Here is a 17,923-nt window from a genome sequence, read left to right as displayed (position 1 = left end):
ATTTGGCAGCAACTCGTCAAATACTTATTCAAATAAATGAGATGGGAATATTTCTATTTTGTTCCGTAAGTGCAGTCTCAAGCATGCACAGGCATCACTTATGATGTAGAATTTTTTTATTATTCCGACTCTACAGGATGGTTGATTTTCGATTGTTTTATAAGGTACCTACAGCCAAAACGGTGATATATACAAAAAATCTAATGTCGATGCCCCATCCTCTTCTTTTGAGTTTACTTTACTAGTACCAATAGATCTTGGCTAACTTGATTAGTTTTTTTTATTAGGAAGCCATTGGCATACTCAGATTTTTTACAAATCGCACTGTTTTTCCGATATTACCTACATAAACAGGTTTCTTTAAAATAGAACACCCTGTATTTGGCCATCCCATTGAATAGCATCTTTTTACCTTTTCAGCCATATATAATTATAGATACTTTTTATTTGCATAATGAAGAAAAATGCAAAAAATGTATTTGTATTTTTTCAGTTGGTTATGAGATTTATTTAGTATTTGTTTCAATCAATCAAAAATAAATTAATTGTCAGTATTAAACAACAAAAGACAAATACTAAGTAGATCACATGGCCAACTGAAAAAATAACTAGAAATTTTTTACATATTTCTTCATTTAGACAAATAAAAAGTATCTATTAATCTATTGTTATATATGGCTGAAAAGGTAAAAAAAATTGTTATTCAAAGGGATGGCCAAATATAGCGTGTTCTATTTAAAAAAACCTATGTTTATGTAATATCAAAAAAACTGTGCCATTTGTAAAAAATCTGAGTACGCCAATGGCTTCCGCATAAAAAATCCTTGTATATCTAAAACTAATCAAGTTAGCCAAGATCTTTTGGTACCAGCGAAGTAAACTCAAAAGAAGAGAATGGGACATTGATATCAGAATTTTTGTATCTATCAGTTTTGGCTGTACACCAAAAAACTATCAAAAATTAGCCTAAACATACAGGGTGTTCCTAAATAAGTGTCGCAACGGAAAACTGTAAATTCCTCTTGAAAAAAGAAACATTTTTTGCCTCTTCCATTTTTCTTTCCGGGTTTTCGTTTTCGAAATACACTGTGTCAAAACTTTAAATTTAGTTTTTAGTTTTTTGCCAATATCTTAGGAGGCGTTTGAACTACAGCACTGAGCTTTTGTCCACACATTACCACTATTAATAGCTACTTTTTCGCACCCTTATCGAATTCATTGTACATGAAAGTGGTAGAGATTTTAAGGTATCGTAAGTGTTTTCCCCCCTAACTTTTACGCCACTGGAAAAATTGACATTTGACAACAAATTCTGAAGAGCCAATGAATTTTATGCAAAAAGAATTCTCTTGGTTCATTGCTCCAAGGTCAACCGTTTTAAACAAAATGACTTCTGTTCTTTTCTCAAGAGGAAACTACAGTTGTTTGTTGCGACACTTTTTTAGGAACACCCTGTATATGTTTGTGCTCTATTCAAAGCTGTGCTGATTTTAAATTCACTGCTACTAGATAATTTAATTTGTTGCTCGTCATCAGCATCGTAAAGCGTCACTAATCTTAGTGGAAAGAAGATGAAATTAACATTTCTCTTTCAAGTTCAATGTTGCTAACGCTGCAACACAGTCCTTATTGTTTATTTGGTCCTTTTTATTTATTTTTATATTTTCTGAAGCGGTATACGCGTATACTATCCCTGTTTCCGTTTACAGATAGGGTTTGAAAATGCGTCGAATTGCCCAGAACTGGACAATTCTGTGCAGGCGTGCATAAATTCAGCGAGGGACTTGTCGAAACATTTAGCCAATGCTGCCATTCACCAAGCCCAAGAACTGAGTACAGCCACTAAACAGGGGTTGGAGTTAGTAGCTGCAATCAGGCAACAGGCTATTATGTCTGAAATTGATAGACTTCATCACACCTCCAATGCCTTTCAAGATTCCATAGATCATATTTTGGAGGTAACCCGTTACGAGTATATTTTTATTCAAGCGTTACCACGGTTTTTTTTTCTAGGTTTGTAAATTACTGAGACATGTGGCTGTGTCCGAAACCCTGCAGGTGTCGGCTAAGTTCACTGAGATTAATTTAAGAGTTTACGGCCCCCAAGTTATCACCGCCGCTAAATCGCTAGCCGCTTATCCGGGAAGTAAAATTGCTCAAGAAAACTTAGAGGTGTTCGCGGAGATGTATCAGTGGCTCGTGTCGGATGTGACTACCATCGTCAAGGACGTTCTTGAAGCGAGCCAGTCGAAGCCCGAGAAACAAGTCTATATGTCTCTTCCCAGGCCAGGCGTAAGCAGATTTGTAAGAAATCAGACGGAATTAAATTAAATTATTTGAATTTGTAGAAACACGGGACTACTTCAAAGCCGCTGAAAGCTGTGAGGCTGGATACCGAGGAGCAGGAAAAAATCGCAAAGTCCGGTCTGGAAATGAAATTGATTACGAGCGAGATGGACGCGGAGACGGAGAAATGGCAAGAGAGCAATAGCAATACGCAGCTGGAGGTAAAGTCAGTCGCAAGTGTTACGTGCGGACATAAAGCAATGTATTGATTGTAGGAGAACAATGATATCGTTAAGAGGGCTAAGAATATGTCCGCTATGGCTTTTTCTATGTACCAGTTCACGAAGGGGGAAGGAGAGTTGAAGACCACTCAGGATTTATTCACGCAGGCGGAGTATTTTGCCGAAGAGGCTAACAGATTATATAAAGTTATCAGACAATTTAGTTACCAGGTGAGAACTAATTTTTCGTGTAGGTGTTACAGTTTCTTTATACAGGGTGTAACTTTAAGTGGGGGGGGTCAGTTTTTTAGGGGCGATAGTACGAGTTTCCCAGAATAGTCAAGTTATAAATCGTTTCTTAAACTGCACTTAAATTCTCGTTTACACCTCGGGAGCACCCGTTTATATTTCAGGAATAGAGATAAAAAAAAAAAAAATGATAGTCGAGGAAATAGAGCACTGAACCTTCGAAATTTTTCGATCAAGTCGTATCAAGATGGGATTTTTTGCATTCGGTTTCTAAAATTATGTGAAAAAAATGTATGAACTTTGTATTTTGTTTTTCGGCCAAATTGCACTTGTGCAGTGCAAAATGCATCCCGAAAAATGCATTTTTTTTTAAAGTCACTTAGAAAAAATTCATAACTCGGTTAATAATGCCTGGAAATGACTCAAATCAGACTCCTGAGGGTTTTCGAGGTCGCTGATCCCAAATATGACCTTCAAATTGGTCTATCGCCGACGTGGAGCTTAGGATTGATGATGAACGTCATCTCCGAGGCTTCTCCTGAATTTGACTCTTAAATGCAACGAGACTTGACACCCAGGGGTTTTTCGGGTCGTTAATTCCTAATCCGACGTCGGTGACCTGGTGCACCGGAACCTTGACCTTGAAGTCGGTGTCATCGTCAGAAAATTCAATACTGCAATAACTTGTTTGGAATTGTTGATCTCATTTGAAGTATGCAAGATGAAAATAGAAGGAATAAATTGAATGAATGTCACAATGTATGCAAGTGTTGTTTCAAAAACAAATCAAAATCATTTATTTCCAAATCAATTGCCATTTCTAACCTACTCTTTACTTCAATTTATTCAAAATATTCTACTAAATATCATTTTCATCATCAACTGACATATAGGGCCCGGATAGTTTTTCGAGGGCCCCGGTCTGGGGGCCCACAGTCATGCATGCGTCATATTATAAGATAATTTCAAGAAGAGTGCCTCGAAAAACCCCTAATGTGATTTTCGACGCCAGATTAGGAATCGGCAACCCAAAAAACCTCCGGGTGTGAAGTCTCGTTGCATTTAAGAGTGAAATTCAGGAGAAGCCTCGGAGACGACGTTCATTATCAATCCAGGTCGGCGATGGACCAATTTGAAGGTCATATTCGGGATCAGCGACCTCGTAAACCCCCAGGACCCTGATTTGAGTCCATTCCAGGCATTATTAACCGAGTTATGAATTTTTTCTGAGTAACTTTAAAAAATTCGATTTAAGATTATAACGCACTGTTGCTGAGATAATCCACATAGAATGTTGTAAAAAAAATTGCATGGAATATTCAGGACTTCATTTAATTTTTTGGCCAAGATGAATTTTTCAAGTTGCTGTAAATATCTACCTACAAAAAGTCGAATTTTACGATAGGGACATCGGTTGTCAGATGGCAGCACAAGGATCAACCATTCCCCAAAATTTAAAACGCAACCGTCCTATCAGCGGAATTCTTCACGTTGTCAGTTGTTAACTTTTTAAATCAACCGTTAGAGAGCAAAACTATGACGGAAAATAATTTAGTAAAAACAGATTGCGTTTGTATGATTTTACATGTTATACAAGGTGTCCCAAAATTCATGCAACAATATTTGTTCACAGATTCTTAAGGCAAATTTAGGGGACCTGTATTTTTTATTTCTGCCAAGTGGCCCCCTCTTTCGGAGTTACAGCCCCCCGAAATCTGCCCCTAAGAAGTCTCTTTTATATCTCGAAACCATGTGACACGAGAATCACTAAATTTGGTACACAGGGGTTTTATGACATGTGGAATCTCACAGTGCTATGCTTTTTGGCGAAAAACCCCTTAAGACACTTTTTCGTGGGCCCCCTTGTCTTTGGAGCCAAAGAAATTTGATCGCATATTTAAATTTCTTTAAATTTATCAGTCAACTGGAAAGCCATTAAATTTAGAAACTTTTTGTCTCTTTATACTTTTTTCGTAAAACACAATGTTTTTAAGAAAAATGTCAAAATGTGATCGAATGCATATCGTGATTCGCCATTTTCCTTAAAAACATTGCGTTTTACGAAACAAATATCAAGAGACAAAAAAGTTTCTAAATTCAGTGGCTTTCTAGCCAACTAATAATTAAAACAAAAATCAAATTTGCGACCAAACTTTTCTGGTTCCAATGACAAGGCGGCCTACGAAAAAGTGTTTTAAGGGGGTTTCTCGCCAAAAAGCGTAGCACTGTGAGATTCCACATGTCATAAAACCCCTGTGTACCAAATTTAGTTATTCTCGTACATGTTTTGAGATATAAAAAAGATTTCAGGGGGCGGTAACTCCGAAAGAGGGGGCCAGTTGGCAAAAAGAAAAAATACGGGTCCCCTAAATTTGTCTTAAGAATCTATGCCCAAATTTTGTTGCATGAATTTCAGGACACCCTGTATAATTTACCACATTTTTTCATGCCAAAAATTCTAGTGTTTTTAAAAAAAATTAAATTTTGCCCGTGATTTATTAAATATTAACTAATATGGTATGTAGATATGTTACTAATTGTAAGTAAAAATATTTACTTTTTAAAATAATTATTTTTGCCGTTTTAAAAAACGTAAATAAATAAATTAATTGATGAAATATTTTTTTAATCAATTAAGTTTTTAAAGACAATTATCTGTTACAATTTTTTTTAAGCGGTTGTGTTTTTAGGAAAGGAAGTTTTTTAGCAAACAAATACTTTTCAAAAGTTATAAAATTCTAAACAAATCACAGTATGTTTTTACTCCATTTTTCTTAATCAGTCACTTCAGCTGAATCGGTGCTAGACATCGTAAATTAATCTAAAAAAAAAATAGAGCAATGCATGAAATGAAAACGGGACAAAGTTTTCAGGACTACTTCATAGTGTTGTATTTTGTTTAGAATGTGCCTGAAATTTTTCAGGTTCCCGGTGGTGCTAATAAAAAGGAACTTCTTGCAAACCTAGACAAAGTACCGACGTTTGTTCAACGGCTGCAATTCACCGTTAAAGACCACACAGTTGGGAAAGCGGCCACTTTTACAAAGGTTGACAACGTAATACAAGAAACAAAAAATCTTATGAATGTCATTTCGAAAGTCGTAACTACTTGTTTCGAATGCGCGACGAAAGTAAGTACGCTTTTTTTCCTCATCGTTTTTGAATCATTAATTCTATTTTTTTTTTTTTTCTTAATATTAGTATGACATAGCATTACCACAAAGGGTTAGAATTCCATGTGCAACCTTGGACGGCAAGCACTTGCCCATATATTTGAGCCCGCAGGCTCTTCACCGTATGATTAGATTCCAAAACGCCACCCTACCGAGATAGCCGTTATGGTGATTTATAATTTTTGATATATACGAAACTAATAAACTAACGAATTAATTTTCATAAGTGTTGTAATAATTAACACGGGGGGCTGGTTGCAATCAATGGTTTTTTAACTTCTTCATGCATGAGAAACTAGTTTTTTCTTATCTATCTTTCATTGCACAGTGCACATGGAATAACACTGTTATATGTACATTTCCCTATTGATCGTTCCAAAACATTGACTGTATATGTGATTTCCCTTATTTATATACTAATACCCATTAAGACTGGTTTTATAGTAAGGGAAATTCAAGATCCGGTTGAAATTCCATCAATAGAAGTGATCTCTATTGAAAAAAATCAGCAGAAGATTGATACTACTTCACTTATGAGGGCTCGATAGCAAATAGCCCACCAGATAGATAGATTTTATTACACAGTTTGTCTAAATATGAATTACTGCACAAATAACAGACTTTCCTCCATTCTAATGCAGATTTTCTATAAAGTGGACTTAGTTGGAAGTTCAAATAACTTTTTGGTGTAAACATATATTTGTAATTTACGCGGCAAATTACAAATTTCTTCACAACAAAAAGTTATTCGAGTTTCAAACTTACTCCATTTTATAGAAAATCTACTTTAGAATGGAGGAAAGTCTGTTACTTGTGCAGTGGTTCATATTTAGACAAATTGTGTAATAAAATCTATCTCTCTGGTTTCCTGTTTGCTATAGAGCCCTCTTAAGTCTGTAAAAATATTTAAAGTATACAACCAACTGTATTGAAATTATATCACAGTCTTAGACACTGCATCAAAATATCATCGAATCAATTTGTAAAAATTAGGTTATATTTTTTCATGTTCCGGATATTATTTTGGTAATTTGATGCTAGTGTCTGAAAACGCAATGTTTTGGGAGGCCAATGTCAATATTAATATATACAAAAAACAATTTACTTACTAATTTAATTCCGCTTTAGTTTTATCTCTCTGATCCAGACGATGACTATCTAAAGGCATGATAATAAATTAGTTTGCTAGGTTAGAATCTACCACATGAATATGTAATTCTTACAAATTACTTAATAATGATAGGCTGGCAAAGTTAACAAACTGCATCACATAAGTATTTCGTAATAAACATTTTTCGTAGTACTTTTGGTATATGTTGTGATACTAAATACTAAATATAAAATTATTTTATTGTTCTACAAAAAGAAAACATTTATACAAATATTTTTTTAGAGGAAATCCCAAAATTAATCAACCAAAGTACACTGTAGTCTACAAACGAATCTAATAGTCCTTTTGTTTGAGGCATATCCACAAAAGCATTAAATTTTTTAAAAATCGAAACAGCAGTATATTTATGAAAAATTTACATATTCAGGACACTATTTTTTGACATAGTGACCTACAACCTCAATGCATTTCAGAAAAGATGAAAATCAGGAGGTGCCAGGTCAGGGCTGTGAGCGGGGTGGTTGATGATGTTCCAACCGAATGAGTCCAAAAGTTGCTTTGTGGCGATAGCTGTGTGGGGACCTGCATTGTCATGCAACAACACTCCCTTCGTTAACATTCCCCATTTTTTGTTCTACATTGCCCTCTATAGTGTTTTCAAGGTTTCAGAGTACCGCACAGCATTGTTTTGGCTTGGAGCAAAAAAGTAAATGAGCGGTATCTCTTCACGGTCCCAAAACACTGTTTCCATTATTTTTCGGATCAGAATTAGAGTTTTGAATTTTCTCGCAGATGGATGTCGCCACTGCATCGATTGTTATTTCGTCTCAGGCCAGGGGCATAGTGGGCTACCCATGTTTCGTGGTCAGTCAAGGAATTGTTTGCCTTCTAGTTCGAAGTACTCGAGAAATTCCAGTGAAAATGCGATTTTGTTAGCTTTGTGTGATCCATTGCTCATGGATCACACAAAGTTAACAAAATCGCATTTTCACTGGAATTTCCCGAGTACTTCGAACTAGAAGGCAAACAATTCCTTGACTGACCACGAAACATGGGTAGCCCACTATGCCCACTACGCCCCCTTTTAGTAATGATTTCATGCAGAAGAGATTTGGAGATCTGTGAAAACTGTGTTCATCTCTTCCAAAGTCAATCGATGGTCACCACAAGGCATTTCTTCGATCTTGTTCACCATCTCATTAGTCACAATTAAGGGATGTTCTCCTCCTTTGTCTATTATGAACATTCGTTCTGCCAGCTTTATACTCACGACACCACCTGTACACATTAGTACGATTCATCGCACCTTACACAGTTTTCATTTCTTTAAAAATCTTGGAACGTCGCCTTTCCCTTTGCAAGAAGAAACTGGATTACGCTGCTCACCTCGCAGCTAGCGGGTTTCGGAATAGTGGCACTCATTTTAACACGCCGCTACAACAACAGTTCTCAACTGACTGAGACAAACGAGTCTGCGTTCTGCTTCCAACATCTTGAGCTTGAATGCAGTGTTGCCAACTTTGTTGATAACAAAAACAACAGAGCATCAGAGTTTCAGTTCTCTAACTTTGTGGATAAGCCTCGTAACATAACTGTTTACTGTAAAAATAAGGTGAAAATGGCTACTGGAAATAGCTTAATTTTATTCTCAATCTGAACCTTATTTTGAATGGGAATATTTGTAGTGTTGCGTTCCATTTCATTTTTGTTCTTAAAATTTTTCTTTTCAATACAACTGAAACATAATATCGCTTGCTTTGTTTCGTCCAGAAACAATTTTGGACTAAAATGTACACATTTATTTAGAAAAATAGTCTACCTACATTCTTGGAATGCTTTTAACGACAAAAATGTACTATACTGAATAAGTTTGAAGATAAAAGTTCATTTCATATGCAGGGTGTTTTTAAATGAAGTAGCAAAAATGGTACCAGTGAATGTAGAGTGTCAATTTATTAATATGATAAATAACAATTTATTTGTTATGACATCCGCCTACTTTATTTTTACAAATTTTCGTAATTACCCCTTTAATGAACAATGACGCATCTAATTTTTTTACTAGAAAACTATCGGTTTTATCGAAAAATAACAAGAGGTAAAAAATTTGCGCAATAAATCAGTCTTCCCAATACATATTTTCAAATAAATAATTTGCATCTTATAAAAAATTTCTAATAAAATATTGCAATGGGGTTGACTGTTTCGCTCCTTTATAAAATATGCCAACGATCAAACAAATATTGAAAAGTTGTCTCTTTATTAGTAGGATGCTCATACCAAGTTTCGTGTCTCTAGCATTCCTCATGTTAAAGAAAAAAAATTAAAATGTGAATTTCAATCCCCTTCTTTAAGAGGGTATATCGCCTCAGGGGTGCAACTTTCATATAAGGTATTTTTACTCCAATCCTCTTATTTTTGACTCTACATTCACTAGTACCATTTTTGCTACTTCATTTAAAAACACCCGGTACACACATAAAACTAGATGCTTCTGTTGAGATAAACATGGTGGATATGAAGGTATTGAAAGAAACACCTATAATTTTTTTTGTTCCACATGATCTAGACCTAGAGAATACTTGTTCTTTTAACGACAAAAATGTGTTCAAAAGACTATGGTTACCAGAGATAATTTACAAATAAGTATATGCAGTATAAAATTATGTTAAGGTCTTAATTTCAGGACAATTAACAAATTTTATTTGATGCAGATTGTTGAACTTTCGTTTTTTCTGCCTTTTATTACCAATAAATTAGATTTTTAGAAGCTTGGTGCTCTTTGAGTAAGCTTTATTTAAAAAACCCATATACTAAAAAATATATCTAAAAACCCAAGTTTAAAATTGAATCTTAAAATTTAAAACACATTTTTAAACAAATTTTGCTTTTTTCTGAAGAAAACTGGTTTTATTCATTGCATTGACAAAATTATTTCCATATATCTTTTATAGACTGGTACAACAAGACTTAGTAGCAAATATATCATGCGGAGAAATGACTGGGATCGTAATATATTTGCTGCATCACTGATTTTTTTAATTAACAGTTCAGTTGGTGGTTTTGTTGTGCTAATCTCTATAAAACATTAAAGTTTATAAATTAACTCTACCTACAGTATTCAAAATCAAGTTTAATTTATAAAAAATTATCATGCAAAACATCAATACGGTATAGTAGACACAAGATTATATAAACACACCCATTTCATTATATTCATGGCTGTACATACAATCGGTAATATATTTATAACAAATTTTTTATTACATCAGCATAATATCGGCCATCCTGCTCTACCAAATCCTAAAAATAATGGACCAGAATATAATCAGGTTAATTTTTGATGGTGCTAGTTTGTATTGTGTTCGTGAATAGCTTGTGAGGTAGTTTCAGGAAAGTCCTTGTAATCGTGTTTGGTATTACGAATAGTACATGCAACGTGCAACAAAAAAAAAAACCTCCATATGAGTATAGAAATATTTAAAAAAAAAGTCTTTGAATGAAGTGAAGAGATATTTTAACATTGATGGAGTTTTTCCATATTATGCAGTAGCACACAGCCCCACAAAAAAAAAAGAGGATTGGATCTGGTATTCAGACCCATTTATTTCCATGTATTTCCATGTATTTTTTTCCGCTGAATCCGGAATCTGCTTTCAGATTTGGCCCAACGGGTCTGAGTTTTCGGGAAAATTAAAAAAACAGGTCAAAATTCACAAAAAACGTCATTTACGATCGACGAATGTTATAAAAAATCAAATTATTCTACCAGCTCACTAAACGTATGATTTTTTACCCGTTTCATTCCAATTTATCATCATAGAGTCATACAAGCTGGTCCAATTTAATTCAAAAACAGAAAATAGATCAAAATGCTTAAAAACGCCATTTTCATGACATAATTCGTGTTGCAGAGTTCTGAATCCATCTTTTTGTCCACCCACCCATTTATGAATTCATACATCTTTCTATCCAGTCGTTCATGCATGAATACGCATATTTATTCATACACCTGTACCACCTATAAAACCCACCCATCCACCCATCTATCCACCTACTTTTTGTACTGAGAGATGAGATAACAGCCTAGAAGATTGAGAATGCAACAAAACTTGTAGAATACTCTACTTTCTAAATAAAAGAAAATGATATCTACAAATCGTTCTTATTTTTGTTGCTATAATGTGTTCTCTTTTTAAAGGATCTATGCAAAGGGTCATGCTTTCATTTAGTCCCTCTATTTAGAGACGGGTGGGTTTTATAGGTGGTACAGGAGGATGAATAAATATGCGTAAGATGTATCCAGAACTCTGCAACACAAATTGTGCCATGAAAATGGCGATTTTAAGCATTTTGATCTATTTTCTGTTTTTGAGTGAAATTGGACGAACTTGTCTGACTCTATGATGATAAATTGGAATTAAATGAGTGAAAAATCATACATCTAGTGAGCTGGTAGAATAATTTGATTTTTTATAACTTTCGTCAATCGTAAATGATGTTTTTGTGAATTTTGACCTGTTTTTTAAATTTCCCGAAAACTCAGACCCGTTGGGCCAAATCTGAAGGATCGGATTCTGCGGAAAAAATACATGGAAATACATGGGTCTGAATACCAGATCCGATCCTTTTTTTTTGTGGGGCTGTGTTATTATTGCTAATATATTGCCAGTAGTTTCACTAAATCTCAGATAATCTTGTTGCATTACAAATTTTTGAATGAATTATTGCCTTGTCACCAGATCAAAAAATTTCAGGAATGTTTTTTTTATAAATCACTAATGCTGATATATAGCACGCACAAGCTTTATTATCTGGAAAAATCTGATCAATAACTACATATTAAAATAAATATCTAATAAAAACTAAATCTGCGCCAAACTCTTTTTTTAGCTTTGCTGAATACCTAGCTCTATCTGCTCTTTGCATGTACTAATTTGAGATGAATAATCAGCTAGTGCAGTAGTGATAAATATTTGTATATAATTTTTATATGAGAGTTTATTTTACAATTTTTATTTGTGTGAAAAATGATAGAATCATTGTTTAGAATCCCACAAGTTACCACTGCAACAGGTACTAAACCCATAATTTCGTATTCTAGTACAAGCTGGAATTTCGTGGTTCGGGTTCAGGCACAGGGAGAGGTTCTGGGTGTGATGGGGGTTCTTCTAGTGGTGGCGGCAGTGGCGGAGACAACAAAGGTGGAGGGGCTACCGGATCCGACCAAAGCTTATGACAAATGGGAATGTCCCGGCGCAACAAGGGGGACTCGAGACGTACTCGGGTCTCCTTTTTGTTGTTCTAGGACAACTTTCTCGCTATTTTTCTTTTACATTACCGTTCGTGTATTATTTGAATGACATTTTCCAGAGAAATCTCTTATAGGCAGTAACTGAATATGTGCAGTCGCGTAGAAAATAGAATACAATTTATCATATAAAATTTTTTATCAATGGTATTAAGTTATGTAGGTGCATTGGATGTTAAAAGAACACCGTCTAAAACTGCAACACTAAAACAATAAAATTCGCTCCACTTTCCGTTTTTTCTCCAGACCTAATCTAACCTCAGTCAAAATTAATATATAAAGGTCAGATGAACTAGTGTTCAATTCGATTTTGACTTTTTATGAAGATATAGGAGTTTGAAGATGACCTAATGACAGTGCTTTTTTAAATAATCAAAGAAAGTTGTTTGGTCATCTTCATGTACAAATTGAAGTCTTTCCATGCACTGAGGATGATTGTTTAGATTCATTTGTTCGTATTTATTAGTACAAATATTATGTTGCATAATTATGCAATAATATCCCTTTTCAAATTTCTTTTCTCTAAATAATAAGCTCTACAAAGTAATCACCGATTTTCTTTTGTTTCTTTGTGTGCATTGCTCTTTTGAAAGCAGTCATGCCATTTTTTCATAAACATTATACCACTTGGAGTTGATTCTTTCTGTTGTTCAATATAGGATGCTACTAGCTCATTTGCAGTTTTTGTATGTGCGTGACTTTTTGTTCACATGCTCTTCTTGAACACCTTTTTCCTCTTCTTCATCATCTTCATCAATAACTATTTGCACAATATCATCGTCATTTAAAAACTCGTTTCCAAAACTTCGTCAGCAGGAATCCATTCATTCACATCTTCTGCATTAAGATAACCACACTCAGGAGGAACAAATTAAAAACATTTTTTTTGTAAACAGGCTTTTAGTGACGTCATTTTATTTTCGTATTCTTCTCAGCAAACCCTTTCATTTGATACCCATATCATGGGGGTGCATAAAAAATAACTGATCCGCCATCTTTGGGAGTCCGCCATATTAGATTTAGCATGATGTCACTTAGCTGCTCATGCATTGTCATCCAAACTAAACATGTATGCAAAATTTCAGCTCAATCGGTTGGAGATAACTTTTAAAATTCAGGTGTAAGGTTTGACTCATACTAACAAGGCAAGTTAAATAAAAGCTTGTATTGTAATAAATGAATGGTGTCATTAGGCTCAGGTGCCTCTGTAGTATTCTGTAAGGATTATCTTCTTGTTTTGTGTTTTGCAAGCCGCTATAGAACAACAACACCACAATAAATCAGCAGCTCAACTAAATTGACTATGTTAGCGACATGTCGCGACAGGTCTGTAAATTGTCATCGTCTCAAACTCGTGACGGCCGATTAAAAAGTGGCCCGATTAGAGTGAGTCCATTGTATTTACAATTCATTAACTGTCTTAAATAGTCATCTCTCGTATTTCAGAAACATTTATTTACATTTAAAGATGTACATTGCAGGTTTCCTTGATGAGGTCGTCTTGATAATGATGGTATATTTTTCAGTTATACTCGAGAACCACATTCTTTATTAAAATATTTCAATATTATTTGTCATGTCAATCTCTCTGATACTACAGAGTCTTTACTGCATTTTCCAAGAGACAAAATAAATCGACTTTTTCTTTATCGAGGAACCCATGAAAAAATGGATTCTTTCGAGCTGATTTCTTCATGATTCTACACAAATCTTCAATAGTGTCAACTGTCTGATAGTTCAGAACGGTTACAAATTAATATAAATAGTAAGAGAAATTGTCAACAGCTGCTATATCTCAATGAGAAGTGAGAACTGACCTAAAGAGAGTTCATTTGGCATTTTTGTTATAATTTTGCCGAGCAACACCATGTAGAAGTTTGATAGTGATCCATGGGCGTAGGTAGGGGGGAGCAGGGGTGTGCAAGTAGTTTTCTTTTACTGTTCTTTCAAATCAAGTTAAAACAAATTTTTGGATGATTCTTAAACTCAACGTTTTTGAGTTGCTGTAAGTTTTACATACTCTCTGCTTTATTCCTTGGTTTCTTTTTGTTTCTTTTTCTAATTTTATAAAATGTTCCGGATATTTGTGATAGTTTATTTTATTTTTCTTTCTTGAGTTTGAATGGGTTTAACGATTGGTATTATATTTTTTTGCCCCACCGATGGTAAGGGGTTATTGGGGGTATTCAAGTTGTTCTGCGTCGAACTCCATTCTTTTAATTAACTGTAAATTGCTATAGATAAGCTGCTTGTGTTTGCTGACAACAAAAGTACTAATTTAAGAGAAAAAATTGCAGGACATAAACTTTTTCCGTGACTGGAAAAATATATTCAGGCGATGCTGCTAATATTTCTCTGGGAGATGTTAAAAAAAAATAAGTTTCTTCACGTATAACTAATGAAATTTAGGTTTAATGAGACATCATACAAATATATATGCATTTATTTAGATAAAGGGAAGGTTTACCAAAGAAGTAATTTTATTCGTTTTGTAAGTAGTTTACGTATAGTTAGTTTATTTTTAAATGAGGATACGGTTAGATTTATTTCAGTGGTAAGCGAATGCTTTTAAGTTTCAATTCGATTTGTATACCAAATGGCAATCAAGACCAAAACATTGAGTGCCAAATTCGTATAAACGTAGTTCAAGAAAAGATTGTCTGGTTTCCATTTGTTATCAGTATTCAATTCACGGTTTGTGTCGCAAGTCTTCTTACTGCAAGTTATTTTTTTTAATAAGAATGAATCTAAGAATGGAATAAAAGGGATGTAAAATAAGGAGAGATGTGACTGAGTTTCTGGTGGAAAGTACAATTTTACATTGCTTGTTTACCTAATAAAATTGCAGTTTTCATCCGCTTTGAATAAAATAATCAATGACTTGATTATTTTATTTATCAGGAATGTGAAGCAAGGTACTATTACAGTAAGGAAATGTGTAAACAATCATTTTTATGACTGTAATATAACAAACCACACCAATCATTTCTTAAAACTCCAATATTAGATACTAACTTTATAGCGTTTTTGTGATTATGTTCGTATAGTAGTACTATTTATATAATGTGATCTCTGATAATAAATGTACTTCTCTTTTATTTCTATTGATATCGGATCATTTCACTACATTTGGAGGTATTTATAGTTCTATTTATTCTCAAATTACGTACCGCGTGGTACAAATTCGAGCAAGGCGTTGACGAGCTTTTAGAAAGCGCAAAATGAATTTCGCTTTATGCATTTCAAGCCGTTTAAAATTCTGCTTATGCGTTTGTACCGCCTGGTAAAGGAAATAGGTATGTATTAGTTGAAACATAGCCTTTCTTAATACTAACAATGTGTAATCTACTATATTGTAACCGAAATTCTTAAAAATTAACTGATATATACATGTTGTGCCTGTAAAGTAATTACAGTGAGCTACTTTGTAGTTTTTATTTACCAAATAACCGAATGTATTTTATATGAGATATTTTAGTTTTATGTATTGTTTTGGTCGTTGAAGAATTCCTCTATATACCAAAGGTAAAGTTAGTTTTGTGAAGTAGACTATAATAGAAAAGAGACCTAAAAATATTTTCATGACCAGTAGTTTATAGATTTTGTACCTTTTAAATTGGATACCTGTTATTATGAATTGTGAGAGGATGCTGTTTCATGACTCTGGATGGTATTGTTGGTGTTTATAAATATTTATTTATTGGAGGGTTAATCAGTGAAATAAAATAAATATAAACGTTAAGAGTTTCATTGATCACCAAAATAATTATAGTGTCGAATGCTCTATTTCCCGAATGGATCAAGATTTTGGAACCGGCACGAAAAACGGAACAGTCGCATTTTTTTTAATAATTTTATTTTTTTAATTGTACTTTGTACTGTATTAGTGTAAACACTATCAATACAAAATATTTTCTATGATTTATAATAAGAAAATATTTATTCGTGATTCACACGTAAGTTTTACAACAAAATGTGAACAAAATAAAAAAAACGCAAGAAGGTATTGTGGTAAACTAAAGAAAAAAATAACCAAAACTCAAACAATTTCTGTTCAATAAAAGTTTTTCAATAATGAGTGTCACCCTCACGACTTCTAACACAGCCACACAAAAAAACAAAAGTTGTCTGTACTTTTCATGCGATATTATCCGTAGTATTTTTGCCTCCTGATAACGAAACCGGTGTCAGAATTGAGCTATCACATCATAGGAATTTCCTAACCTCAAAAACAAGGCAAAAATAGCAAAAATTCACGAAAAAGTGCTAGGAAAAATACATTTTTTTTCCATAGTCATATGTTCATTTATATGGTTAAGATCCCGCCGAAGGTGAATCTGCGGTCAGAATTAATGTTTCTTTTTCTAACCTCAAAAAAACTGGCCAATTAAGGTCAGATATCACGAATTTTCAAAAAATAACAGATTCGTGCCAAATTTAGTATACGGGGGTTTTGGGTCGCTGATCACGGATCCGAGGTCAATTTTACAAAATTCAAGATGGCGGATCCAAGATGGCCGACCAAATTTTCAAAAAATAACACATTCGCGTCAAATTTGGTATACGGGGGTTTTCGGGGTCGCTGATTACAAGTTCGAGATCAGAATTGTGAAATTCATTTTGTAATAATTTTGTTTACTTTATCACCTGAGTATCCAATAATGTTTTAACCTTCTTAAAGTACATAGGTAATTGATTAAATTTTTATTAACGAATTTTGTAAATCTGATTCGGATTCGTGATCGGTGACCCTGAAAACCTCCGTATACCAAATTTGGCGCGAATGTGTAATTTTTTGAAAATTTGGTGTGCCATCTTGGATCCGCCATCATGAATTTTGACAAAATTGACCTCGGATCCGTAATCAGCGACCCCGAAAACCCCCGTATACCAAATTTGGCGCGGCGTTATATTATTGATGTCTAAAAAAAAACGGAATGTGGGAAATGTTTTTGAAGAAATCACGATTTTTCCGCAACAAAAAAACGGTGAAATGACTTGTTAACCCGAAGCCCGAAGATGTACCATCAAAACCCGAAGACTCCGGGTCAAACCCGGACATCTGGCAACCCTATAAATCACACCACGTCCAAGAGCTCATGTCTAGGCCGTCTGCATCTGCTCTTAGCTTCTTTTCTTCCTTCGAGTTTCGGATCAGCGGGTTGCTGTGGATTTTAGCGCGCTTGAAAACTCTTCCCAAAGGACCAAAACCCAAAGGTCCCCGCACATTCCTTATACATAGAATGTGTCTTTCCGCAAATTTTTTTGAAACTGCTGATATTTTTTATCGCGTGAATCATAAGCCTTGATGGGCACAAAGTCTGAAAGTCCTTTTGTTTTGATACTACGGTCTTCGAAAGTTGAATTTTTTCCCCTTACCTTAGACTGCATAGTAAGAATACAGCAATGATTCTTTTTTTGTAAGATTAATAGTAAATGGACATTGTCCGATCGATTCGAGATGTTTTCAACTTCTCCTTCCGGTCAATATTTTCAAATTCAAATGAATTAGTATACTCGTATATTTGACTGCGGATTTCGATTCATCATCAAAAAATACGGAACTCTTGTT

The 17,923-nt window shown here is 34.2% G+C and overlaps 1 protein-coding gene across 1 annotated transcript in view; it reads left to right on the top strand.

The window, feature by feature from the left end:
• The window catches only part of LOC108906068 (alpha-catulin), a 77,834-nt gene extending 64,542 nt beyond the window's left edge, over positions 1 to 13,292 (top strand). The window contains exons 7-12 of the mRNA XM_018709218.1: positions 1,710 to 1,958; positions 2,014 to 2,292; positions 2,349 to 2,507; positions 2,562 to 2,738; positions 5,681 to 5,887; positions 12,145 to 13,292. Coding sequence (XP_018564734.1) covers positions 1,710 to 1,958; positions 2,014 to 2,292; positions 2,349 to 2,507; positions 2,562 to 2,738; positions 5,681 to 5,887; positions 12,145 to 12,279 — 1,206 coding nt within the window. The 3' untranslated portion in view covers positions 12,280 to 13,292. The remainder of the gene's footprint in view (positions 1 to 1,709; positions 1,959 to 2,013; positions 2,293 to 2,348; positions 2,508 to 2,561; positions 2,739 to 5,680; positions 5,888 to 12,144) is intronic.
• Positions 13,293 to 17,923: the final 4,631 nt, after the last annotated feature.

Source organism: Anoplophora glabripennis, unplaced genomic scaffold (assembly GCF_000390285.2).
Source record: "Anoplophora glabripennis isolate ALB-LARVAE unplaced genomic scaffold, Agla_2.0 scaffold55, whole genome shotgun sequence".
In the NCBI taxonomy this organism is placed as follows: domain Eukaryota; kingdom Metazoa; phylum Arthropoda; class Insecta; order Coleoptera; family Cerambycidae; genus Anoplophora; species Anoplophora glabripennis.
This window is presented reverse-complemented; position numbering and strand designations above follow the sequence as displayed.